This window comes from Leuresthes tenuis, unplaced genomic scaffold (assembly GCF_036924035.1).
Source record: "Leuresthes tenuis unplaced genomic scaffold, fLeuTen1.0.hap1 SCAF_16, whole genome shotgun sequence".
Classification (NCBI taxonomy): Eukaryota; Metazoa; Chordata; class Actinopteri; order Atheriniformes; family Atherinopsidae; genus Leuresthes; species Leuresthes tenuis.
Window position 1 is genome coordinate 13,469,849 of NW_027325370.1, and position 27,724 is coordinate 13,497,572.

Consider the following 27,724-nt stretch of genomic DNA (forward strand, 5'->3'; position numbering starts at 1 on the left):
TGCAAATTTTGCTTTTTTTGGGGGGTTCTGGTTCAAAAAGCAGCCATTGAAGTTGGAGGTAAAAAACTTTGCTCGTCATATGTTCTTGTTGGACGACTTCTAAGCTCAAATGTGTCAATTTGGCAGCTCAGAAATAAATGCAAACATAATTTTTCATCAAGAAATATTCAAATCAAACGTCTTTTCTTGACTTTGGGTTTCTGTTTTGCTTTTCCCGCATTACTGGGAGTCCTAAAAATCTTCTTGGTGTCACACAGCAGGTTGTGAGCTCCTTTTTTGTGGCAAACGATGTGGACGAGCTTCAGGTTTTCCCTCGTAAACAGCAGCTGGTAGAAGTAGTTCAAATTGACGTCTGTGCTCTTGTGATTCTGCAGTGTGCTCAGCAGACTGGGAATAATTGCCCTCTTCTTCTCAATCCTGCACATAACATGTGGCACAGAATGACAAGCAAAGGATATAGAACAGGAGCATTACAGGTTAATATTAAGCAAAAAGTGTCAAAATGAAAGATTGTTTTGTTAAATAAGCCTGCCCAGCGAGCACCCGCCCAACCTGTGATCCAGATTCCAAGTACTGAAAACAATCCTGCTCTCTCGGCTGCCGTAGGGGTTGATGGAGTGGAGCGACTGGCACAGTTTCTGGTCAAATGATCCCTGAGGAGACAGCAGAGAGGATGAAGCCATGAGGTTTTTCAAAAGCAGGTCCAGTTATGTAAAAATGTACAAGAACTACAAGAATCACCTGAGACAAGGTGTGACAATTACATAAGTCATGTGATAATTGGAGCACTTTCCAGAGTTATCCAGATTCTACAGATTTTACCTCTGATCTCACTAACATGCCAGCTACATTGCAAAAGTCATGGTGTCTGCATTAGTTTTTGCTGTTCAGTTGAATCCGGAAGACCTCTCTGTGTTTTTGTTCCCGTCATACCTGGCAGGTAAACCATCCTTGTCGAGTGCAGAGGCGATTGGACTCCTTGTCAGTCCTGTCAAAGTAGCTGCCGTTGTACCTGGCAGTTTTCAGCATTTCCAGCAGGCTGCTTGATGTTTTTAAAAGCTCCGCCTTGACTTTTGCTTTCTGTACATTTCTCGTAGCATCATCAACCTGAAAACAGACAAAAGATTAAACTGTTACACGTTACGCCAGATGTCAGACTGAGGCGGGTTTGTGTAGAGAAATATGGCGCCGGGCCTCTGAGTTTTACCTCTTTCATGTATCCCCGTATCCTGCTTTCACAATTGTACCTCATGTAGGCAGACTTTGTTTTGAATCGAACATCCACACCTGTAGGGAAATACAGTTGTCAAAAACCTCAACCACATATTTGAATACTGAATGGCAAAAGTCGAATAATGAATTCTGGGGCTTTCAGCTTTGCCCAATTTGAATCTCAAAGCATCTAATCAAGGTAAGTCCAAAAATCACGCTATTATTTGAACCATCAGACTTAAACGCTTCGGTTTTGAGAAGACAAAACTAAATTAAATGTCTGTACTGAACATCATAAGCACGTGTTTAGTTATTTGATAACAGTGGCACAAGGCTAAAAGACACGCTATAGTTCCTAATGATGTCACGTACCGTTGAACCAGTCCTCGTCCTCCTCTCTGCTCTCCAGCTCAGACCTGTCCTCCAGGTTCTGCAGCAGGTCGGTCAGGATTTTGCGCCTCTTTGACGATTTCTCATCAGAAAGAAGCCCCTTTGCAGCTTCAATGAGGCTGTCAGCATGTCGGTCTGTGTTCAGTAACAGACCGATGTCGCAAACGACTAGAGAAGAAGTGTACAGGGACGTTAAGAATAGGCCAGAAAAGGGTCATTTGCATGACCAGGAGAACGAATGCATTCTAGTTTCATGTACCTCCCGTCCATGTCTGCTCTTTCGACAGAAGAACAAGTTCGGCGTTATCCAGCAGGCTGGGGAAGAATTCGTCTGTCACTATGGTCCCATCCTCATACAAACACACACGTGCACCAGGAAGTGGCAGCTTGAATTGTAAAGGACATAAAAAGTTACAGTGAACCGCAAGCAGACATTGACATTGATCTCATTTTCTTCCCTCTTACAACCAACCAACTAATCAACCATTTAAAATCATGAGCTTTGCTTCGTCTGACTGCGACTCAAACACTGGCAAAACTACTTCTTGGTCTGATCCCTCCTTCCAAAAGCTGCAGAGAGTTTTATGTACATACTTATTTGTATATATCAGTGTGTGTACAATGTGTATGTTTTCTTGCACACCCTCTTATGATAAGATGCTGCCTGTCTTGACCATGATATTAAAAATCTACGGAGTCCTACTTCCTGTTTAATTCAGCTAAATTCTCTCAAAAAACGTTTTGTAGTGCAGGCAATATGGAGAAGGAAAAAAACTAGCAAAATAACTGAATAAGGACACAGTCGGTGAACACACACTGAAACTATAATGGGTTGTATTAACCTGAAAAGAGTATGTATTTTTTGTAACCCTTTCATGTGTAAATTCGCGCGTCATTTTGGTTTCAGAGATCCTCACAGACGGTACAAAACATTACATTTACAGTAGGTCTGAAATGACTTACTCTTCTTTATATAACTCCTGTTTGTTAGCCGCTGTTATTTTCCTTATATTGTATGAATGTAGTTTAAAAACTTTATTTCGAGGTCCAGTTTTCATTTTCGCCACGACCTCAAAGGGAATTTAAAACGAAACGCTGTCGGAAAGTGTTTAAAACTACAGCGATTCACGGCTCACCTGTAACAACTTGCAGCCCTTTTTAAGCAGCTCCTTCACGTCTTTCGCTGCAACTCCGTACTTTCTGTGCCCACTATAACCTCTAATTTTCACAGGTTTGTTTTTCCCGAAGAGTCCGAACATTGTACTGTTCTCAGTTTGTACATACCGCTTCCTTCCTCTTCTTTCTCTTCAGACGAATAGGCGCCGCGGCGGTGTTCTGGTGCCCCCTACTGGTTAATTTTCATACACGGTCTGATCAGTGGTGGAGAGAGTAAAGCAACTAAAAAATGGGGAGAAACACTCCACTATGTGAAGGAACATACAAATTCACAGGCAAACACGCATATAATTTATTATTTACTCCTAGGAAACGTTAATGAGAGCTGTAATAAATTCTGCTGCTGTCATTTGGGGAAATGTGTGGTTTCTTATTACACAACATTTACAACTAGATATACCTGCCTCTAATATGTTTAAAGTGTACTTCAGTTTGTTTAGCAACACCAGCTCCCTAAGATTAAGGGGAATTTGTAATTTATTCCAAGCAGAAGGAGAAACATATTTGAATACTTTCTTTCCAAATTCAGTATGGACATTAAGGATAGATAACAGAAGTATTTATTTTGAATGAAGACAATAAGTTACAAAACTTGATTTTTCTTGATTTATGTATATCTTAAGTTGAACAAAAGTTGAACACCAGATCAGTCTGATGCATTCACTCATGTTGCTACCCAAATTTTGCCACACGTTGGACAACTGGAAAAAAACATGTCGTACGTCTATCAGAGTTATGTTCATTTAACAAAGATTGAAGAAGCTGAAATATCATTATTGATAGATAAATACCTTGAAAAATATATGAATGCTTTTTCCATATAATAAACACTTTGGATATCTAAAAAAGTTTGCACTTTTGTGAATATGAGTATGATACATTCTTACATATTGTTGTCACATCTCCTTTTGTTTCCCATTTCAGACCATTTTACTGTAAGGGGATGCTTAAAAGCGAATTGTCCATTTGTATTGTGCTATTTGTATTAACAATAACTTTATAATTACCTGATGGCTAAATATTTGCATGTAGCCAGTAATTTTATTACGTTTGCTTTATGATTGTTTTTTTTGTTTTTGTTACACACGTTTATTAGACCCACAAGGCACTGTGACCATTACCATAGCAACTGATGCAGCAAGATGGAATATACCAAAAGAAAGGTTTGTGACGTTGTAAACAACTATCACAAACTTTTATGTAGCTATTCAATCCCAGATCAAAACGACTTGTTTTAATAAGTATGGAGTTTCTTAGAATAATCCGAGTTTGGTGCTTCTATATCCTTCTTGTTAATGATGCTGATTAAATCGTTGATATATTCTGTCACCCCTCCGCACTTTGAATAGTACGATCCGATTTCAATATGGCGGCCGCGGTTTTGAAAATCTGAACGGATACTGAATATAATATCCATGGTTCCTTATTTGAACTCGTCGTCTTTCCGTTTTTCTCATGTTTTGCTAATTTTGTCGTAACTAGGTGTTTTGGTTAAAACAGAGGACACATCCAGCATGGCGATCGGCTGGAAAGAAGTGTTTGAGAGAAACCGGCTGGTTCCTCCGTCCAGCCACACAGTCCGCCTGGCTGTGGAAAATCACTTCACCCAGTCCCAGGGCTTCCAGCTGAGCCTCAACCGCCTTACTGCAGCTCACCTCCCGCAGGTGACAGCCAACAGCTAACGCTCAGATGTAGAAAGTGTTCTGCTCATGGTAGAAATGCGTTGGTATTTAAACAAACTAATTCTAAGTGAAGTATTCAGTGTGTGGACTTCACTGCACTGACTTCGGATTGCCAAGCAAAGAAATGATGAAGGCCTATACAGTATTTCGCTTGCATGCTTTAATACATCCCATTGCGTCTGAAGTCTCTCAGAACTACAATTAAGGGTAACCTCAAATTTGATCAAAAGCACCTTGAAGTTGCTCGGTACAGTATGCCAGTGTACCTGCTGTGGATCCTCTTGTGTATTTGGCCAAATATGATCTATTAAACGCTGCCACAGCTGTTCCCACAGTGCAATATTGTATGACAATTGCTCCTTGCTGTCTTCTCAACTCTTCCAAAGTACCTGTTTTCCTTTTTTTGCTCATAGGAGATGCCAGTGGGACAACAAGATGTGACCTACGAGCTGCGAGTGACACTGTTTGATAGAAAGCACCAGCACTTCGTCGGGAAAACATGGAAGAGTTCAACCCAGAAGATGAAGAACAACAAGCTTTCCTTCAGTGAGGTAACATTCTTTCCAACAGCTGCAACGCAACTGTAATTTATTTATGAGCCTCTACTTTAAACTCTTGTCGTGCTGTTTTGATAAGGAGTGGATGGATAATTATTCAGTAGAATCAATGCACATTCAGACCATAATTACGTTAATTTAGTACAGCTATTATATAATTAAATCCAACTCAAAAGCTTTTGCAATCAGCCATCCTAAAATTAGAACAGATGATTGGACTCTGTTCTGCTATGCACTTGAGAGTGTTGCCAGCCTAAACACAAACTGACGTGATTGCCAATAAGCGATTCCAGTTGCATTCAACAACTTCCATGGTATAAACTTTCGGTCCATTTTCTCATCTACAAGCTGAACCAAGGCACATTTTTACACAAAATAATGGCTTATATAGGACGTTACAGAGAAACTCTCAGAAGAATGCCACGCATGCACCTTCAAGTTTAATTCCTATCCCTTTTATTGTAGCATCCAGATGGTCCAGTAGGGTTAAAGCACTGATGCCTGTAAAGTGAGATGTCCAGAAAATGAGTACAATTCTACAACTTACATCATGGGCAGCAATACTTATGGTAGACCTCAGCACAGGGTTTAGAAAAATCATTTTTTTATGGTTAAAAGTAACAATGAAAGGTAAAATCAAGGACAGGATTTCTCTCTCCTGGTCACCAGTCTAATAAATTGGGTCATTATCAGGGTTCTGCAGAGCTTGATGAGTTAGGTTTGTAACATGCAGAACAGGGAGACAGCATCTCCCCTGATATCTTTTTAAAGTCATACTCTATGCTGATGGAGTAAGGCTTTAGAACCATGCTCCTCTCCGAGATGGTCAAAGCGGGCCCTGCCCATCACAACGCATCCATTTAGTCTGCAGCCTTGTCTCATGTCCCACTATCTGCAAGTCGCCACTTTTGCATACAGATTAATGCAAATTAGCCACCAGAGAGATGAGACAAACACAGCTTAATGTCACACTAAAATTGGTTAAGTGACGTTCAGCAGTGGTTGAAAACTGGCAACTTCAAAAGGAACAGCGACAGCAGAATGCATCCAAAAACAAAGCAAGAAAACAGATGAGTAGATGTGTGACAAAATCCGCTGTAGGATCACCCCCTCGGATAAAATCCTAATAGGGGCCAGTGTATGACACAGGTGAGGACAGAGCCAGTGTGCACAGCTGGCCAAATGAAGCTCAAGTTTTATTGCAGCTGTTTCTCTTGCTTTCTGCTGCGCAAAGCCATTTATTACATCTCTGAGGCTCAGCTGGCAGGAGCCACTAAGACCTTTATGGCCCTCTTCTGAATCCCACTTTTTAGTACTTCCATTTTTGTCAGTTTCTCTTTTACTGCCTGCTGCAGGAGTGCTGCTGCATGGTTCTACACTTGCCTGTAAGCTCACATGTCTGTTTACTCCTGATGCTGTTGGATTAGCTGTACTTATGGCAGTTACTGCTTTGTCTGATGCAGAAATCATTGTTAAGTATGGTGGCTTCACGTTTGTCGGTTAAAAACGGCCTTTTTCAGTAAAAAATATGAATATGCGCATTTTATACGCCTTCGCGCAATTAACTGTCTGTACTATTTGTTTTGTTGTTGGTAAATTTCTGTTATGTGTGGCTGCCGTAACATGATTAATGTTTTTAATGTTTACAGAGAAGCAAAAAGATGACTGAGCTTTACTACTCTTCTTGCTTTTTCATCATTACATGTGTCCATGTGACGCAGTGTCAGCGAGTCGGGGGGGTAATTTACATTTCAGTTGACAGGAAACTGAGCAATGCGTCTTAATAGATGATTGATCATTTTAAGGCCCTGAGAGCGCAAGCTTGTGATCATCATTTGTAATTATTCTGATGATTACAGCTCAAACTATTCATTATTTCAAAAAAAGTAATTGGCATAGTATTTGATAAGAAAATATTTGTTTGTTGCAGCTTTGAGCACATCTTTGTGAACATGTTCTTTTAAATCCACTCTGGGTTACCTTCTTATTACAAGCCTGAAGCATCTACTGTGATGTGGTAATGAGGAATTATAATTGTTTCGTCATGTCATCGCTTTGAGCTTCTTACTTTTTGGGCGCTAAAAACAATGTCTGATGGTCACTTTTACAGTAATGAGCAGTCGACGGCAACCGGAGGGACCTCAGACCTTCATGGTTTGCAAGTAAATCTGCCACAATTACATTTGGTTATCATTGAAACATTTCTGTTCTGTCCAATCAGACTTTTTGTATTGAGATGGGAGTTTTAGTCCTCTTTAGCTTGGGAATTAGAGTGATTGGTTGACACACATATGTGCAAAGCACAGTGAAATTCTTCCTCTGCATATCTCAGCTTGTTATAAAGCAGTGGCCACCACACTTGGACATCGACAACACAGCACTTGGTTACACAGTGGCAGCTTGGCGGTGCTGGTGTTCAAACCCTCCACCTTCTAACCCACAGCTATAATCTCTGAGCCACCCTCTGCTTTGTCCAACTTTTTCGTTTCTTCTCTTTCCCCAACATTTGTTCTTTGGCTCTTTGTTCTCTGTAATCATCATTAGTCAAAGGGAACAGAGAAACCAGTTTTTTCATGTCAAGCTCTGTGATGTACTCTCTGAAAGATGTGCTTTGATGATGAAATTTCCAATAACTTATTGAAAATACTAAAGAGGATGTTGTCCCAATCAAAGACCTGAGGTACAAAAGATAAAATCGGCGACACTAATATAGAATATGCTACAAGTCGTGTTATCTTCATGGTATCCATCCATGAGAAATACTTTTCTTCTTCTGCTCTGTAAGTAAAGCTGATGGCTACAAGTAACTCTTCACAGATCACTGAGCATTCCACTGCTTTTCTACTCTGGTGCAAACAGAAGCTATGACATGGCATGAATATTTGAACAGTATTTTTTACCCTGGTTTAAACTAAAGACGTTCAGCGTGATTATGCTGACCAAGAACACCATTAAATCTTCAGAAATTCATGTTCTCTCAAGCCATTGGTTTTGATAAAGAGCTCGAGTTTAAAGCAGAAGTAATGACATAATTGCTATAAATAATCTCTTAGAAACAGCTAATCTCCTGTTATTATCCTGTTTGCCTCTAAATGTTACATACATGCCATAAGAAAACGTTTTTATCGGTTGTGCGTACGCTGCCGTTATTTTTTGTGTTTAGTAAATATGGGATACATTTTCTTTTTTTGAGCCAGAAAAATTAGTTTGCAGATGCGGAGACATGTTTCAGATTGGTTTAGTTCTTTAGTTTAGGGACTGGGTAGTGGTGGTATGATTGCCACCTTTCATGTGGGAGACCTGGGTACAAATCCCCTGCATTAAAGGTACTACCTCCAGTAGGGGTCCTTAGGCAAGACCCCCTTACCCTATCTGCCTATCTGTAAGTCACTTTGGATAAAAGCGTCTGCTAAATGCATAAACATAAACATAGTTCTCACATATAAGTTCCACACAATTCGGTGCTGTGTAATACCTAATGCTCGTTTTTTATTTCCACAGGAAACTTTTGATTGAGTCAGAACTCTATAAAAAATTGGTGCCGTCAAAAGACAAGCAACTGTACAAGGACTTCTATTTTAATAATAGAGCACAGTTTGTAACTTTACAGTGATTCCAGGAATTGTCTGATTGCTGATGTTGGTTACAAGATTTAAACATTTTGATTGTACTGAAACAAAAGGGGCTTCTGGGCCTGATGGTAGCTCTGGTGTTATTTGATCCATTCAAAAGTAGAAGGAAGACCAGAAAGTCGCCCACAGTTGTAACCAAACTGACCTCACAGTCAATAAACACACTTTTTGCATATATGTTGTGACTGTAGCTGATTCATCGCCACAAGAAATGCTGTTGTGACAATCAGTAGCAACTATTACCGGTAACCTGGCGTTCTGGTGAGTTGTAGGATACATTTTGCAAAATGTTGAAGCGCTTTAGAGGTTTAGGTTTGTTTCCATTTTGCAAAACTAATGGAGCAACATTTTACCTGTCCAAAACCCAGCCTGCAGAACCAGATAACAACCCCAGACTCCCAGCTTAGTCACAAAGTATTATCTGCAGCAGAGAGGAGAAGGAGTCCTGTAACAGATGTGTGACCCCAATAAAAAGCCGAACTCCTCACCCTAACCCTATGACATGAAGAAACAGAAGCAGCTGAGATGGGATATTTATCTACGGAACAACTGCAGCAGGTTTTCTACAAATATAAACACAACTCCTCTGTAAAGGGCTGTTGTTCACACTGGAAGCACCCATTTTGTACCCCTCCATTTTTAGAGATATCTAGCTGCAAACCTATTCTGATTCTGAGTCTTTTACCTCTTTACTTGGTGACAATAAGCCTGTCAGATGTAGAAAAGCAGTCCTGCTGGTGGCAGAGTTTGATATCTTGAAGTGTGATAGTGTGATTGCATTCTCTGCCAGAGTCTCTTTTATAAGGTCTCTTAGTTTTTAAACTCCAAAACGTACACCCATTGTCATGTTATCTCCTGAAAACTCATCGTGTAGCACCACGTCGTTACGTTTGAGCAGATATCTGGGGAGCAGCTGGGTGTCTGTGTTCTTTCTCCTACATCTGAAGGTGTCTGTGTGTCCTGGTTGGAGCCCAGTAACCCACTGTTTTATGAAAGCATCAAAGCAACGTGGAGCTCCTCAGTAGCTTACAAATTTGAAAATGCCTCCTCGTCGCTTACAATGTGTGCTGTTGTGCAAGATTTTCGAGAAACTCTTTAAATGAAAAGCTGCGAGCTGGCTGGTAAATGCAAAGTGTTGCATAAGTCTTTTTACAGAGACGCCAATGAGTCACAGCTATGGCACATTCTGATTTCCAGTTTTGTCACCATCTGTTTTCTCCCTGTTCCTCTGCTTTATGTTCTTTTGATCCAGCACACTCACTCAGTGTACGGCCTTACTTTGATCCACCATAATAGTCATAACCTCTATAAAAACCCACTGCGTATACCAATCAGGATCCAAATCCCATTATCCATCCAAGGTAATAATATAAACCCCATCATATCCTATGAGGATGATAAAGTGGGCCCGGTCCTCTCTGTGTTGTGCTGCAAGAGCTGCACCAGCTTTCTTATTGGATTTGGCCCGATGCACTCGCATTCACGCTGGTGTTTATGAGTGGAAAATTGCTGTTTGATATCCAAATAATGTCAGGCGGGGGGGGGGGGGGGGGGGGGGGGAGTTCTTTCTTAAGTTACATGAGCACAGTGAAAATTGCAAGCCACCCATCCCCAGTCAAGCTATGATGGATCGGTTTTAATATCTGGTGAAAAGCAAAGATGCAGAGTGATTAAAAGCAGAAGTGGAGAGCTCGGACTAAATCTCTTTCCTTCTTTGTCTCCTCATCTTTTCTTCATTAGTGGTTGTGACGTCACGGGAATGGTCACAAGTTGTTTTTGAGTTGTTGAGTTGGGCTTTTATCGTGAATGTAAAGAGCACTTTACTTTTCAGATGATATGTGTGACGATATGCTTGTCAGTGCTATGATGCCTTTAGAATCTTTTGGCATAGCTTTTAGGTTTAAGATGCTGAAATTTTATAATCTAGTTGTGAAATGTTATTGACATTTAAGAAGAGAATTCTTGGTAACTGTTAAGGCTTTCATGGTTTTTTTTTTTAAGGCATTTCTGTTATCGCATTTAGAAAGTTACTATAGAACAAAGTCAGTCTGAGGCCTGCTCTGTTTGAAAGCTTCTGAACTAAATCATCCAGATTCCTCCTACACTTTCTGACCAGTTGTTGGTTTTTATCCAGCTCAAAATAATGGACAGTTGTTTAACAATTTGTACAGATTATCTCCCATCTTCGTCAACACTTGGGCAATAGAAACCGTGGCCAGTAGAGGGCAATGTTGTGCTAGAGATGCATAAACGGAGGAGTTGAGCGACTGGTGGATCTGTGCATCTTTCTGCATTGTCCCTCTCCCTGTGATCACTCCATTTGAACTCTCTGCCTTCACAGGGAGCCAGCGGTTTCTTCTCATATGTGCAACATTATCAGACCGACAGCTGGGCTTGGAGAAAAGGCCAAGCTTTGTTCCTGTCTGTACAACTGATGTTTTTCTATGCCTCCAAATGCTGTTTGGCACCGCATAGAATAAATTTGGACTAGAATACATACATGCATGTTTTTTTTTTCTATTTTTGCTACCTCTAATAACCATAATCACAGGTCTAAGCATACGCTTTAGGTTAAACCTCTGAAAACTAAGAGACCTCACAGCAGGAGGGATTGTCACGTCTCCGATCCTGACAGTGTGATTTTAAAAATGATTCGCATCACTAGCAGATGCACCCACGTGCACTCGCCTTATCACATGACTTCAAATAAGTGAAAATTAGAAGAAGATAGGGCCTCACTGACAGAAAAGTACCTCTTCTTCTTCACTTTTGTTTCTTGAGCAGTGGTTCTTGACAGCATAAATCCTCTTCTTCCCCACTGATTTCAGGTGTTTTAAGGTTCCCAGAAACAATTAGACCCATTGATTTATCCTGAAACATGTGGTTTAAGTGCTTTGCAAATTATGCTGCCTCTCCGATTGTCTTCTAGATTTCTAGACTTCTTATAGTCACTGCAGATGTTCTACTCTGTTCTATTTATATGCCAAAATGCTGTATGATAACCTCTTAAACCCAGCTAATTTTTCCATGTTTAGACTTCTGCTGTTAGAATCTCGAGATGCACAGACAATAAATAGGAAATATCGACTTTCCCGGGAAACTTTTTAGAAATGAAAAAAGTAAATGAAATAGATATTTTCTTATATTTTACTTGGCAGCAAAATAATTGTGTTTAAATTCTACACAAATGAGCATTTAGCTCTCTTTGTTTCCAGATGCTCGTAGTCACCTGAGGATGACCATAATTTACGATCGGGGGCTTTATTTTGATTCAATACTCCATAAATCTGTAAATAAAAGAAGGAAGTGCTCCTAAAGCAATTAACGCTGACTTGCATTACAGCAGCTGTTGCATGCATTTAGAATGAATTGTTTTTATTCGTTTAGTCAAAGTTAGCTCACTGTTTCAGCCCACACGTTTTACCGTCTTTGCTGTACAGTCCACAGACTGTAAACAAAGCCACAGTGTAGTCCCACAGATTAACAGATGGCTACACGGGGGGGAAAACTTGATTTAGCAGTAAACAAGCTAAAAAAAAAAAAAAATCCTCACCTTAAATGACTCAGTGTATTTTGTTAAAATACTGATGCGGGGACTGACTGCTGTGGAGTATTTAAGCTTAATTAAATCAGCAACTGGAGCCAAAAGACTAGTCCCCTGGCATCCTCCTTACTGTCACAGAATGAATCAAAGAGTCAGTGATGCAAAAAGTGACGATACTGGAGCACTTTATCTTTTTTTTTATTTTCTTTGACTTGCTCTGGTCGGGTAAAGAAAATGAATAGCTCTAAAGACCTGCAGCCACACTTTGCTTTGGATAACCATTCCTGGCTTTCTCCAGTTCTGCTACTGCTGCAGAAGAGGCTGTTCTCCACTGCTAAAGTTCTGTTAATAACAACCCAGCTGATCACGCTGCTTCCCACCCTCATACGCACCTCCCTTCCATTACCCACATGTTTACACATCAACTGCTGGTTTTACTCAAACATCTAACCTGTCAGCAGTAAATTACACCTCCGTTTAATGATTTTCATGCGGGAAGAAAACTGCAAGATGGTTCCAGCTTAATTATGCTCGTGTACTATCGATAACTTTAGTGATCAGCGAATTAAGAGATGACAGACTCTCACACGCCTCCCTGCTTTTCTCCTGTAGTCAGACAAAGGTGACTCGTCAGGCAGCGCAGCAGATGAAGGGTTGAAATCAATAGTTTAGGACACAGTGGAGTGGAGTGGGGAAAAAATACAATTTATGACTTTTAGTTGAGTCTTTCTCAATCAAGTTAAGACACTGAATCAAATCTCTACATCAATAAGAATCCAAATCAAATCAGAATCCCACTGGGACATAGTTATTAAAGACCTGTTTCCTCGGTGGTTGGAATTTCAGGTATAAGTTAAGGGGGATCAGCAAATGATGATGTCAGCCCATACCGAGAGGTACTTTAAAGTCAATCCCAAACTTTGTTGAATATTTGATTTGAAATCACAGCATCCAATCTCGTGGTGATGCAACAGTGTGTCAAAGCCAGTGGATTACAAGTGTCATTAGTCGCCCTCTGTGAAGTGAACTCAGTTCCATTATCACAATCATTCAGGGAACTCTGTGGGTATACTACTTGTTTTCTTTTTAAATCAATTAGGATGGGCATTATTATTCGATATAATTGCCCCTTTATTGGGATATCTAAATGAGTTTGCAACAGTGTGGGCGGTGTTTGCTCTAATATTGCAATTATCACCTTTTGTTTTGTTTACTTGCCTTACATTTTGTTGCTCATGAACTCTTCAACATGTAGCAAATTTGATGTAATCGTTTCAATAGTGGAGGTTCAATTAAAGATGGAGGCTTGTTCTTGTTCTTTGCATGTGTTTTTTTTTCTTCTTTTTTTTTTCGAGATATTTTGTTATTGCTGTTGAGTATTTGAATTATCAGGGCACTGGCAGGTTGGTGACACAGCATACGCATCCAAGATAGATTTTTACATTTACTATATGGCTCACACCTGGTTTGGAAATATTTGGTGCATGGCTGTCAGTGTGGCATCTTTGCTCAAGATAAGAGTGCTTTTCAGTCTGTCATGGTCTTACTAACTTTGGCATAGAAGTTATGTGGTTGGCACAGTTTGTTCAACACAGTCCCTCACAGAAGTTCATGAAACAGTCTTTTTAATTGGAGTCAAATTCATATTTTCTTTTCCACACATGTGGAATAAAAATAGCTGCCCATTGGAATACAGTTGCATTTCAAGAAACTGTCACAGAAGGAATGACTTCGGTTTCAACAGATGGAAACGAGTTAAGCACAACCGTCAACCAGCAGTTGTTCAGCACAGTTCATCTCGTGACTGACCCATTACTTTCTATTCTTGCTTTTATTTGAAACTTCTCTGAGGCCTTTTGTCCCTTGCACGCCAAATGGATTTCAAAAATATGCAGCAACGACCACAACTGTCTCCTTCAGAAAAAAAAGAGTGAAAAATAGCACTTGTGCATACCTCAAAATCCATGTGCAACATAGTTCTAGTTCAGTTCGGCGTGTTTTAATGTGTTTAGAGCGAAAAATGTGCATTTCAAACTCCAACAAAAACCTATATCAATAACTTTCATAGCACTGAACAGCTGTAGTTAAACACTTTCCTTGATGGGTTTATTGAAGCCTTTGATCTTAAAAATACCAACAGGTGCACCAAATGTGTATTCATCCGAAGGTGAAAATAGTTTTCCAACAAGCAGTTTGAACATTTTTTCTGAAACGTTTTTTCTGAAACCTCTTTTCAACTTTAAGACGAGTAAATAAAGAAAGGACAGCGTATTGTGTGATGCATAGTTGAATTTGGTGCTTTCATGTGATTTGTGGAAAACAGGAAATACGGCCTCATCCACCATTCTATGAATTGTGTTCCTGTATGTGTGCTCACTGGACAAAAAACCTCTGGAGGTGTCTTGCTTTTCCTATACTGAGCTGCTAAGAGCTCAGATAAATGTCCAACTGTAAAACATCAACCTGTGCTGACTCTTGATCTATATTCTATTCTCTTTCTTTCGCTATTCATGGCAAAAGCTATAAAAAAAAAAGACGCCTGTGTGAAAAGCCATATGACTGACTGACAAAGAAGCTGCGATGGCAGCAGAGACAACTTACCTCCCTACTTATTTCTCTCTCCCAGCTGGCATTCCGCACCAAGACATATACACTTTAATTATACATGGGGACGGTGGGGGTGAAGACTGCATGCTTTGCCAGAGAAATGATCAATATTTCAGCTCCGAGGGGACCAAACATATCGTGTAGCAGCTGCTGCTTAACAGCTTTACACAGTAGAGTGGCACATCCCGCAATACGCAGCTATATACTGTGGGTGTGAGCATGTACGATTGAGGGAACTCGAGGGCCACAAGAGCTACTGCTGAGGTGACGGTAGGGAGAGATGAGAGCCTCAAGGAGATTTTAGCTGTGTGTATGCATGTGTGTGGTTCATTTCTTATTTCTTACTTGCCAGTATTTACTTGAGTCTTACTTGACTGTTCTTTCTCCAGTCCTATTTTCATGTCTCTTTTCAATCCACACACAAACACTCAGACTCTCAAACGCACATACAGACATGACCACATACAGAGCTTGTCCCAATAGTTCTGCTAACAGCTCTCCCCGGGGTCTACACTGTGTGTGGGTGCATTGAGACTGAAGGGAAAGAAAGATATTCTGCCTGTCTTGTACTTTGTTGTTCCAGGCTTTGACATGTCAATTCCATCTTTACCTCTTTGTGTCTGAAGTTTGGCAGAGTGCCACTGTTTTCTTCCTCTGTTGTATATTTCCTGCATCCCTGCGATATTGTGATGCATCTCCAGCATTCAGCCAGCACCCACAGTTTATCTGTGAGGCGTTTCAGGCAGGATTTGCCAAATGTCAAGAGACCAAAACTTGCGCGACAACTTAGACTTTACTCAGCAAGCACTTAGATCTGTTGTTGGCAAAGCTGGGGATTTTGGAGAATTTCATTGAAGTCAGAGAACAAAGCTGTGGACATTAGAGGCACTAAAGGGAAAATCGAGAAAGAGTTGGGCTGATTTTGAGATTGTCTGTGCTCGTAGGCTTGTATTACTAAACTGGAATCAGTGTTGATGCTGACATTGATTGGGACTGTCACTGCAACAAGGAAAACGTGAATTATGATGTCGTAACTTGGTATTATTAATTCCTCATTTGCCTCAGATCTCACTCGTCTGCGATCCAGGATGTTTAACCTGCTATTACACTTGTAAATCTGAGTCAGCATTCGCTCTGCTTTCAGGACCGTAGGCAGTTTGCAAGATCTCCTGTTCTTCCCACGTCAATTTGGAGCCATTATCCATCTTTGTTACTGCCTGTCTGCCCCAAATTGGATATGTAGGGAAACAACATTCTTGTAGTGTGTTCAAATAGATATATTTATATATATATATATATATATATATATATATATTTAAATCCAAATCTTAGACAACGTATGTGAAAACTAGTGTGGAAGTATAGCCAAAAATCCCCCAAAGTTTTCTCAAATGTAATAATGAATTAATTAATTTAAGTGATCGATTCATTAAAGACATCACAATGTTTCTAATGAACTATCAGCAACATCACTCTTTCTTTTGTTTTACACTTTTTAATGGTGGAAACTGAGGATGATGATTGTTGGACTTTTGCAGAGGGTTCAGTGTCTATTTTTGCTGAATACCAGATTTCAACTGCTCGGCTGTTCGTGGTCATCATTATCTGATTCTCCTCTTCATGTTGCCCTACATATTATCAATAACAACACACACTGTTGCGAGTCATTAAGATCTCGCGTTTTCCAGTTGTTCTTCAGTAACCACAAACCTCCCAGGAAAAGACACAACTTTAAAGGTAAAAGATGTCTCTCCAAAAATTGTAATGGACACCTTTAATACCTTCACAAATATGCAGGTCACCCAGTTTTGTTCTTTCACATCTTTGGGATGTAGAACGAGATGTCAGCTTTTCCCAAAGGCAGCTAAAACTTGCACTCAAAGCTAAAACGACAACCAGGTAGTGTTTCTGTGCAGGGTTGATGTATGGCTTCCTCCTTGTGTTAAACAGTCTCAGGTTACATTTCTGGATGCAGCGATGGACTGCGTTGAGTGACAATGGTTATCCTAGGTACCCCGCAGCCTATTATTATTATTATTATTATTATTATTATTATTATTATTAACAACCTTTTTTTATATAGGAAATCTCATTGATTGAACAAGTTTCCAATTCTGCTTTTTCTTTTTTCTCCTAAAATTAAGGTTAAAACTCCTTAATGGGATCCACCTGGACAGCTTCAGATGCTGTGGTAGCATTTTCCCAAGTCAAAGATCACACTGTGATCAATATTGCCACGCAGGCTATATTGATTGCGGTGGCGTAATGTTTTGTCATACAGTGAGGGCCAGAAGGTCATCATATCCAACTGTGGTTTCTGGTCTTGGCTTTTACATGCTAAGCTGAATGGTTTCAGAATATCATGCTACTGTGCATGTTGAAAGGCTAAAGTTGTTCACAATTTCGCTTTAAAATAACGATATATTTAAGAACCAATCAATGAATATTTGAAGCAGAGTGCCGAGGTACGACCCATCCTTGCTCGGAAGGACTAACCCTACGGTGAATGCTGCTTTTGTACCAAATCCTTTGCCTTTTTTTTTAGTGTGTAGCTTGGATTAGATTTTATTTTAAGTTTGTCAGTACAGAAACTGAAAATGCTTTTCATTTGTATTAATTTATATTACAGAAAAGTAAAAACTAATGGAAAAAGTAGTATTTTAGAAAACTGCACACGTTCTCTGGAAATGAGGTATGTAGAGCAAACTATTAGTTTATAATGAATTTTGTGTTCAGTTCTCTGTTCTTCAGTCTGTTATTGAAGGCTGACTTTAAGCTGTTTATGAGCAGGAGAGGCTCAATATTCAGTGAAAATAAAGGATGGGTCATTTCATAATTACCTCACAAACTCTTTAAAGTGTTGTGTAACCTAATAAAGAGATTTTTGAAACGTACTGTACCATGAAATCTTGCTGCTTATAAAAGCACATCACTGTCATCCTCATTCCTTTGGGAGATTCCACATAATTGGACCGTTTCTTCTGTAATTGCTGTGGTCCTCTCATCTTTCTGCTTTCTGTCTTTTTTCTTCTTCCTGCTTTGCCCTGATGACATAGCAAATAACTTACTTCATCCACATTGACACCCGAGGCGACGCAGCATTCAATGCCGCCATTAACGCAGACCAAGCCTCTTTTCTCCCTCACACCAGTCACTCAGGTGATGGGAAAAGAACACATTTTCTGACCTCCACCTCTCAAGTCAGCTCCATTACACGTCATGCTTCAGGGTTTTATGTGCAGCCTCCTTTTCTTACACATCTTTGATGCAATAAAATGGCCTTCATACAGGATGTAGTTGTTCAGGAGAATAATATTGTAAGAGCCAAGATGTATGCATGCAGAAATTAGTTTAGCAAGAATTCAAAATTAACAAGAAAGAAAAAAAAAACTGCTGCCTGCTCCACACTTCTGTCTGACTGGGTGATCATTTTTCAGCAAAAGTAACTTATTTTTATTTATGTGTTAGTTAAGGAGACTTGGTGTGCCTTGTCTTGACTAAAATGGTATGTAATGTTATTATAGAACTGTTGTTGGGCATAGTGCATCAAAAACAAATGAGAAAACTGGCAGTTATAGGTCTTCAGATGTATGCTTCATGGCTACACTATAAATAATTAGATTGTAAAATAACAAGAAAAAATATAAATATTGTCGGATTCCTGAACATTTTGCTGTCGTTTCGCAGAGCTACTGTAAAACGGTTCATCGCTGTACAAGTACAGGTTTTACCAAATCTTCCAGCATGTTACAGTGTATTTACAGAGGGCAGCAAAATCTACTATTTTGGCATTTAATTTCAATAATTGCTCATAACTTAAAAAATCAGAAAACCGAGAGCAGTTTATGCATTAAAAAGTAAAATGTTAATTGAGCACTGCTACTACTCCAGAACAATTTTTGGGTGTAAACGGCACGATGGCCTCTGTTTTCACGCCTCCGACCAGCCCCTCTTTCCTCCTTTTTATGCATTTAGGATCAAATGAACTCAAATGAAGATGTGGCAGGTGGATGTCATGATTTGGGTACACTTATGGAGACACTGAGCGCTGATGTGCTGACAAATAAAACCCAAGCTGGGAACAGAGTGAGGAAAATGTCGTATTCCTCTTGAAGTCATGAGATGGCGTTGACACATAACAACTCAGCGTGACAGAATGCACATAATATCTGAATGCACATAAGCCCTGTTACGACAGTAATGAATCTTTAACTGTAATTTACAATCATTATGAACTGCTAAGTTTCTATAGTAAACTCACAGTAAATTAATGCAGTTTAGTTTTTAATGAAGTTACAGCCAGGGCAGCTTGGTCATTTGCAATGATTGCTTTTTCGTTTCACTTTATTGATGGAGAGCAGTCCCCCCCCCCCCCCCCAAAAAAAAGTGGAAATTTGTCAGTAGATTGCATTGAAGTCTATTTGATTCAGCTGTCACACATACAGTACAGTATGCATAGCACTCAGATTCTGAATAGCTGCAATCCAGTGACATATTGGCCATAAGGGAGCCTGAAGCCCCTGTTCTTGTCATCTTCTCTGCCTCTCTATCATCACCACTGCCATCTCTCATCTGTCCTATGCTGGTGACAGTCATAGAATTTCACACCAATAGGATTTGAGATGCTCATACCCCCTGGTTCTGTCCCTATAAAACGACTTACTGTAACTCCTCTTCTTCTGCTCTTTCTCCCCTCTGTCTCTTCTCCTCCTCGGGGCATTGGATATGCAACCAAACTAATATCAAACATCTTTATATACAGTCAATGGTATTAAAGCGTGTTGCAGCCAAGAATCTGCTTCAAGCATGTGCTGGGTTTTACTTCTAAGCCTTCATGAGCTGAGTTAGATGACTTGGATTTATGACAGCAAAGTCCTATGATAAAGGCGCCTGATAAACAACAAATATAGCGGATGTTGAGCAGTAGCTCATGTGTAAACTTGTGTTACACAAAGGCTGCTATCTTTGATGTACTGTCAGCTTTTTGTCAGCTTGGTGCCTACAGGACATATCACACACATGTGTAACATGTGACTTGCTCATGCAGGCGTGCAGACAGTCTTCCAGCCCATGTGTAGACTAAATGTAAATGCTCAGCCTTTCTTTTGAGAAGCCTCAAGATGTTGCATAGGACCATGTCAATAACACTTGAGTTACTCAAGTGAACCTCTCTTTGCAAAATTGATGCTCTTTTCTGTCTCTTTATTCTGTGCAGTGCCTGCGATTCACCCTCTTCGCTTGTCCAGATGCCCGTAAGTTTAGCTGTTGAATGACCACCTCTAATAGCCATAGTAGCGTTTGAGGGCCACGATTGCTCCTGTAGCACCAGAAGACAGTTATGGGACCCTGTTAGGATGTTTGCGTTTACAAGTTTGTTTAACAATTCTAAAAGCAAGTTCTGGTTTATTGCAGTTTATTCCTAATTAAAGCCCTTTCCTTACCTGCTGCTGCTCCAAGCAAATTTGACTTGACAGTACGAAACAGCAAGACAACGTAAGAGAATATATTAGTTCCACTCAGAAAAGCTACACTGGCATCCATTTTTAAGACTCTGAACAGTAATTTTCTTAGCTCTCGAAGGTCATTTATCACTGAGAGTGGGACAGCCCAGATGCTGCTGGCAGGTTGGTTGTTGGCGGTGAGGTTGAACTCGAGCTACATGCCTCTGTGATGACGATGATGCTTTAATCTCACCCTTTTCTGTTCTTCCATCTTTCTTCAAGTTATGGGGATTAGATATTTACCACTATAAGAATAGATTGCTGCCTTGTTGACAGTCACCGCTGAGTATAACCTCTCATTAGGGCCGACATATGTGGCGCCTGGTATTGTAGCAGATGCAGGCTGTTTTTCTCAGTGACATCTCCCAGTGCTCTGGTGACACCGAAGCAGCGAGATCTCCCAACAATGCCTGAATATAGAGCTCTGTTGAAAATCTGTGGTTTTGTTTGTAAAGTGGTTCAACTTGGAGCTTCACTTGATTAAACTGAGTTCAGTGTTTAATGCTATGACTGAATGCATAATAAACATGTGGGTTACATGTGAAAAGGCTGCCATTATAGACTCACTCCTATTGTTTTGCAGTGCAATTTGACTCAATACAGTTCAATCGGATGTGATACTATCATCTCATCTACTTCTTAACAATCAAAAATGTTAACTGGAGGTCATGTCGGCTTGTGTCAGTCAACACGATCTTCAACTTTTATGTTGGTATATGGATGAGAATAATCTTTTAATAAGACCAGAAAAGGGAAAAACAAAAATAATGTAGGAGACTGGAGGCCAAATATAATGTTTTCAGTCTTCTTCCACCTGCATGAATGTACTTCTATGCAAAGTTAATTGATTACATCATACAAACTCGGGCTGAATCACTATCTTATCCTGTGGCTGCTCTAAAGTAAGAGCAGAGGAGAAAATATACTGCAAAAATAACACAAAGAAAAGCCCTGTGAATTGTTGCAAAATGATAGCATGCTTCACTGCTTTTCTTGAGCTTCATCCCTCTGACACAGTTTACAATCATTTAGGTTTTGTTTAGAGATATTTCTTCCGTGTGATTCTTTTTGTGTGTTGTTTTTTTCCCCCCAGAGATTTGACAAACATCTATTTGGAGTTGTATCAAAGCTGTGGAGTGGACAGAAAAAGAGCCCGAGCTTTGATTTTGGAAATCTGTCATGAGCAATGTCCATGAATGGCTTTGAGACTGACCGCAGAGAACGTAGGTTAGAGAAAAGTTACTGAAAAAAAGCAGCAGGCTTTAATTTTGGTAGTTGGGTTGAAAGGAAATTAATTAAGAAACTTTTCAATCCTTGGGTAGTGAATGACGCACAAGTTGGCGCGGAGGATATTTTTACTTTCTCAGCTCTGCCAGGGTTCACTGCTGCAAGAATATCAGTGTGAGTTCCAGCTGAGCACGCCACCTCAGAGAAACCGAGGATTTCTGAGAAATGATGTATATTTCAGCTGAGAATAGATAAATTACATTGTTGTTTTCATAAGTGACTGCAAACAACATTAATTATATTCCAGAAAGGGACTTTTGTTGCAGCACACTCCAGCTTTAGACCCATTTTATTTAGTGAATCCTCAACATCCTTACAGGCATGGCAAACATCTGTGGATGTGGAAAGAAGTAGATAAATGACTTAATCAGACAGTGATTAGATAAGTATTTTTATTTATTTTTGCATTTGTATTCCACAGTGCTTGTGGAAAACCAGTAATCCAAACTCTGATGAATCCCTCATGGGCTGGGAGTTAAAGTATATGGCTCTGTTTGGCTTCTCTAAAGATGGACATGCCCTGGCAAAGTGGGCTTGCAGAAATTGGTTTCATATTTCATGGTGGCTCAAGTCTTCTTATTGTCTGTCTTCTTTTTTTTTTTTTTTGATGACGCCATCATGTTCCTCTTTATGGTTTGAAAAATAACAGGCTTTGTGCTTCAGGTCCCATGGATCAGAGAGAATTTGTGGGTCTCTTTATCATATTCAGGCCTTTGTGCACGTGGCTCTGGCGCAGGAAAGCTATTATTTCCAATTCAAGCACATCAGAGACTGTATACAATTGCATCTACCTGGCATGGACTACAAACAGGCTCCCGAAAGGGTTGACTGTCTCTAAACATGTTAGAAATAGCAGGTCAACCCCACCTCTACATGATCCTGAAGAGTCTCTTCATACACACATAAATACCCACCTCCTGAATGGGGAATTTTTTTGATCTTGTATCCTCGCCGATAAGAGTTTCTTCTCAAGCCTGGACTATTATTATTTCTTTTGTTGGCTCATTGTTGTTAGATTTCTGCAATATGGAGATCAACACCAATCTGCTTGGTTTGACCACAGAATCAAAAGCAGCACAACAGCTGGATGAAGTAAGGGTTTAGGTTTATTCATCTCTCAGAGAAAAGGATAACACCTTATAAACTGCAAGTCAGGTGACTGTAATGGAAGCAAAAAATCTAATGCAAGGAGGTTTTTTTTTTCCCTTCAGCATAATGTGTCTATTTCAGAGTCGCTCCACAAAGAGTTGTTACTTTTCAATTGTAGAACAATTAAACCATCGCGGTGAAATATTCTTTTCCCTCAGTAACACCCACACACCATGTGTGAAGTACATTTACAGATCATATCTATATGTGAATAGAAACCCTTGTATGGATATGGTGTCCTTTCACCACCTGTCTTTAGTATATTTTGAATCCTCTATGTAATTATTATGATTCGTGACTGTCTATTGCCAACTGCTGCTGTAACACATGACTTCGCACGATGAGAAAGTTGTCTCATCTCTCATGTCGAAGACGTGAACTTGCAGCGACCGTGGGCAGCTGCATTGTTATCAGCGTCACTTTCTTGTCTTAATCGCCGCTATATTGGTTTGATTTGTTGTTTTATTCTCTATTTCTACTTTTTTTTTTTTTTTTTTTTTTAATGTATTCACCGTAACCCCCGGAATGGATTAAAATGCTCTGAAATACACTCGCGTCAAGCCGACATTAAAAAGGTTTTTGGTAATTGTGGAACTGTGTTCCCGCTTTTTTCTACAATCTTATTTCAATAACTCCCTTTGTTAACCTGAGGAGACTGAAAGCAGCCGTGTGCCTTACACAAAAGAGGGATCTGAATAATTTCCACACAGAATATAAACCCCCCTATGCGTAGCCATGGCAACTTTCAATTTACTCTAATGGTGTACTTTTTGTAGTCTATTTCTGTTTATTCTCCGTGTCCTCGGGATACTAGAAATCACAGTCCCAATGCAAGTGTGTTAAGTTTTTTATTTTCATTATCCTGAAATGACAGAAACAGTTGAGACTTCAAACCAAACTAGGTGCTATAGGAACGAGCACCATCTGTGCTTGTTTATAGGTCGCCTCCCTGAAGCAATTCTCAACATGCTGTTTATTGGTCATTATTATTACACATGTCCCATCACTCATCTTGATTTCGGTCACACAGACAGAGCATGTACAGGTGAAGCAAGGGCCTGCCAATGTGGGAGATTAATTGGACAAATGTTCGAAAACTTTTGATTTATTCTTACTTTCCCCAGGTGTTACTGACTTGTAATTAGTTAATTTTAATGCAAAGCTTCAATACAAACTAGTATTGTTGGGATTTTAATATCCTCCTTTAAGTAATACAGTTTTGTACAGTGAAACATTTTGTAAGTATCCAAGTGTAAAATATGCAAAGTTACAGAACAAAAGGAAAACAACAAAACTGAATTTGCACTCTTGTACGAGAGCAAAAGTTTAAGTTTGTTGTTGTGGCAAACGATCTTCTTACATATGTTTCCTGGCAGTTTCTGTTGTTTTTCCATTGCTGTGGGATCAAGTTCTTTCAAGTTCTCTCTTCAAATATTTTCTGATATTTTGCCCTACCTGAGGACTAACTTCTGGCCAGTATGAAACAGTCCGTCTTTTAACATTTAACACATTGCTCTCTGAAATACCTTGATAATCTGATCTTAATTGTGTCTTTGATACACTCGATGCGTCCAGTAGGAGTGGCACCACAGCACCTCTGTCCAGCTGTGCAGTTCTTTTCTTTATGGGCTCCGTCTCATCGACTACAAATAATGTGATCCATTTCATTGATCCTTTCATTGATCCCCAGTGAGCTCTTTTTCTGTTTTACTTCGATTTCTGCTGCCTGTTATCCCAAAAATGGGTCTTCTCTGTGTACTTTTTTTTCCCCACCATTATCATTAGGGCTTTCTTCCTTTCTTTCTTGTAGCCTTTTGATATTTAGTGTTTATGATAATAGCATTTCATAGATGGCTCTCTTTCTTTCACTGTTATGAAAATGGAACATGAAAAAGTCTCATCCTGTTTATGCTCATTTAAAATGATGAATGAATGAGTTATTCTATCAGTCTCTATTTGTCCACTGATAATTGATGATTTCATTCTGAACTCTACGCATATGTTTTCTGCAGGTCCTGTACTTCCACACGTCTTTGCTGTTGCCCAGCACACTGTTGGTTCTGGAGCTGGTGTCGTTGTTGCCAAAACCAGACGGCTCCCATCAGGCTCTGGGACGAGGCTTCACTGTCCTGGAGCTTTTTACCAACAGGCCGGAGGGTCCAGCTACTGATGGGGACAGAAGGTGATTAGCTCATTCTTAATTACCACAGCCAGGGATTAATGAGGTTTCTCATGAGGAGAGTAGCAAAGCACAGGTATATTTACAATGACACTTCTCTTCCAGCCAGTTTGTTTAGTCGCATACCTGCAACTTCTCAGGTGTTCCACTCGCATTTAACAACACGTGACATATTTAAATGCATAATATTTTCATTAGATGTCAGATACCCATGCAACTTTTTTTCTTTTTTTTTTTTTTTATGTCTTCATGCCAGAATCCCCATTGATTCTCAAGTGATCACGTGATTAGTTGTACATATGGTTGAGTACACCTGAGTACAACCTGTCACTTAAATTCATGTTTTAAGAGACCAGCTCACAAGACTCTGCACCCATTTTACGGTCAGAATGTTTGGATCGGAAGTACAGACAGTTGTCTCCTCCACTTTCATGCTTTTTTCATGACATTGATCCTCCTGCTGCTTTTAATTTGTCTCCCATTTTGGCTTCTGTTCTGAATATTTTGTCAGGTGGCTGTTTTGATATTCCTCAGTGTTATCCTGCTGCCTATTCAGTCAGTCTCTCATTAGGTGGACTGACACCAAGTCCACCTTCTTTGACTGCAGCTGGTGTTGTCAGCTATTTCACCATGAGCAGACTTAATGGGGTCCCTGTTTTGCACTGCAACCACAATTAGTTTAGAGTAGCAGCACATCGACTATTTCTCCACCTGCTGCACATTCATGTTGGAACAATCCTTTAGTGTGCAATGGATTGCCTACAACAATTCACCAGCTGTGGTCAAATTACATTCCAAGAGGTTGGAGGTGGGTCTTGTTAGAGAGGCGACTTAGTGACAAAGAGGATCGTCACAACAGCAACATGACTAGTCTGCAGGCAGGGAAACTCAAGAGTTCATGCCCAGATGGTTAAAAGCAGCTGAACTTTCAAAGTGTAATACCTAGCATCCTTAATCATACAATCAGCTGGTCAAATGCCAAATTCATTGTCCATGATTTAAGATTGTTTGCTCTATTCAATATGCTTGGTTTCAATTTATTCCATAGGATGAATCTTTGCCATGGATCACCAAGAGGTCTGCTCCATCCTCTGCTGAAGGACATTGCTGATTGTAAGGATGCGTCTTTTCATGTACTGTTTGCCAATTGTCACTGGAGTGATCCAGCATAAAAGCAGAGAGGGACACAATACATGTAAGGTTCAGCAGCATTTATTTCCTGGACAGTAAGGCTACCTGTGCTTCTGTGTTTCTGAGGTGCAAACATTTGAAACTACACAGTCTTAAGCTGTTTAAGGAGCAATTCTGAGCTTTCTGCAGTTGAAGCAAGTGAAGCTGTTTCAAGAATCCCAGTAAAGAAGAGTCTTTAGTCAACTGGCATACTAGATCGGTCTCAAAGAATGAAAGAACTGCTACATGCCAAAATGAAGGAAACGAAAGGTTTATGCCATATCGGAACTCTCTTACAGTTACCAAACCCCTTTGAAAACACTGAGTGTTCGGTTTCGCAAAGCTAACAGCAAATGGTAGACGCAAACATCTTCTATCCGGTGGTTGGAGGGAATGGGACCAGGTGTTTTCTGAAGCCACACCTCTGAGACATACAAGACCGTTAAGGACCTGTTCCTGGGTAGCTTGAGTCAGTGTTTTATTTACCACGATATCCTTCATGCTTTCTTTTAGGGCCATTTTAGCTGCACCTTCTTTTGAGACGTTGCCCCTCCCTGCTAGAATCTGATGGTTTGGGTTTCTCGTGGCTTTGGTAAAGATTTGTTTTTGGGCATTCATGACTCTCTCATGGATTATCCTTGTAAATATCTGATTTGCTTCAGTTTGAAATTTGAGAAGAAATGTTGAATTATTGAGTTTTCTTCTGAGCCTCTTGGTTGGTGTAAATATGTCCTTGGTTGGCTTGAAACCAAGGCTATGAATTACAAAGCGCTGTGGTGCCCCACAGTATGAATAACACTGTGCCCAGTGAGAGCCAGGGTTCCTGTCTGGGCTATCATGTCACATGAATATTAGAAAACCTGCTCTCAAACGGACTCTTATGCTCGCTGAATTATTAACCACATGCCTGTTGTTTAGTGGAATGTAGCTTCTCTGTTTTACAAGCCATGTTGCTGCCCCTGTTGTTGTTGCCCTTTTATGGTCAAGAGTTAAAAACTGCGGAGTGTGAATTTGCAGAAAGATCAGCAAGTATTTAAAAGTTGTTTTGTGCTGAAGTGAAACAAGCACATTCCTCATTGTTGTTGAAAGAGATCTGATGAGAAAAAACCTTCTCAAGAGGCCGAGATTTAAAAAAAAAAATGTATTCGATAATTTCCTTTACTCATTACAAATTCTACATGAAGCACATCTGCTAACTCTCTGTTTGAAATGACAGTCGCCCCAGAGAAAAATGGCTTTAACACTTTGCGATTTCTTGCAGATGAAGAATTTGATAAAAATGGAGAAATTTAAGCCACAGATTTTCACATGTCAACCACATTAAAGTCCGACCTGTTTCAACTGGGCAGAGAGGCCCATGCATACACATGTTTACACGTATATTTATGTAATATGGACAAAACTATAAGTTCTATTGCACATGTAACCTCAGTCCAAAAGCTTTTTGATAAATATTCTAACTCGTTACCCTTGTGAACATAGCTGTTGGAATTGAATAAATCGGCCTCAAAGCTATTTATTTTCATCAAGTCAGATCAGCTGTCACTTGTTTTTTTGGCATGCATGAGTTACATACTGTTGCATTTATATATTAGCTGTAAAGCTTAGATCATGTTTCCATCAGTTCATTATACATGG

At 39.9% G+C, this 27,724-nt stretch overlaps 2 protein-coding genes across 2 annotated transcripts in view; one reads left to right on the top strand and one right to left on the bottom strand.

Annotated features, from left to right (window-relative positions):
* Positions 1 to 126: 126 nt before the first annotated feature.
* dffb (DNA fragmentation factor, beta polypeptide (caspase-activated DNase)) lies at positions 127 to 2,922 on the bottom strand. The gene is made up of 7 exons (XM_072366698.1): positions 2,739 to 2,922; positions 1,862 to 1,988; positions 1,585 to 1,770; positions 1,208 to 1,287; positions 934 to 1,107; positions 553 to 653; positions 127 to 417 (listed from the first exon to the last, which is right to left on the bottom strand). The coding sequence occupies exons 1-7, from the start codon at positions 2,859 to 2,861 to the stop codon at positions 168 to 170; spliced, it is 1,041 nt and encodes a 346-aa protein (XP_072222799.1). The 5' UTR covers positions 2,862 to 2,922; the 3' UTR covers positions 127 to 167.
* Positions 2,923 to 3,644: 722 nt separating this feature from the next.
* The window catches only part of nphp4 (nephronophthisis 4), a 160,759-nt gene continuing 136,679 nt past the window's right edge, over positions 3,645 to 27,724 (top strand). Inside the window, exons 1-5 of the mRNA XM_072367193.1 lie at positions 3,645 to 3,648; positions 4,261 to 4,442; positions 4,874 to 5,011; positions 24,750 to 24,919; positions 25,965 to 26,029. Coding sequence (XP_072223294.1) covers positions 3,645 to 3,648; positions 4,261 to 4,442; positions 4,874 to 5,011; positions 24,750 to 24,919; positions 25,965 to 26,029 — 559 coding nt within the window. The remainder of the gene's footprint in view (positions 3,649 to 4,260; positions 4,443 to 4,873; positions 5,012 to 24,749; positions 24,920 to 25,964; positions 26,030 to 27,724) is intronic.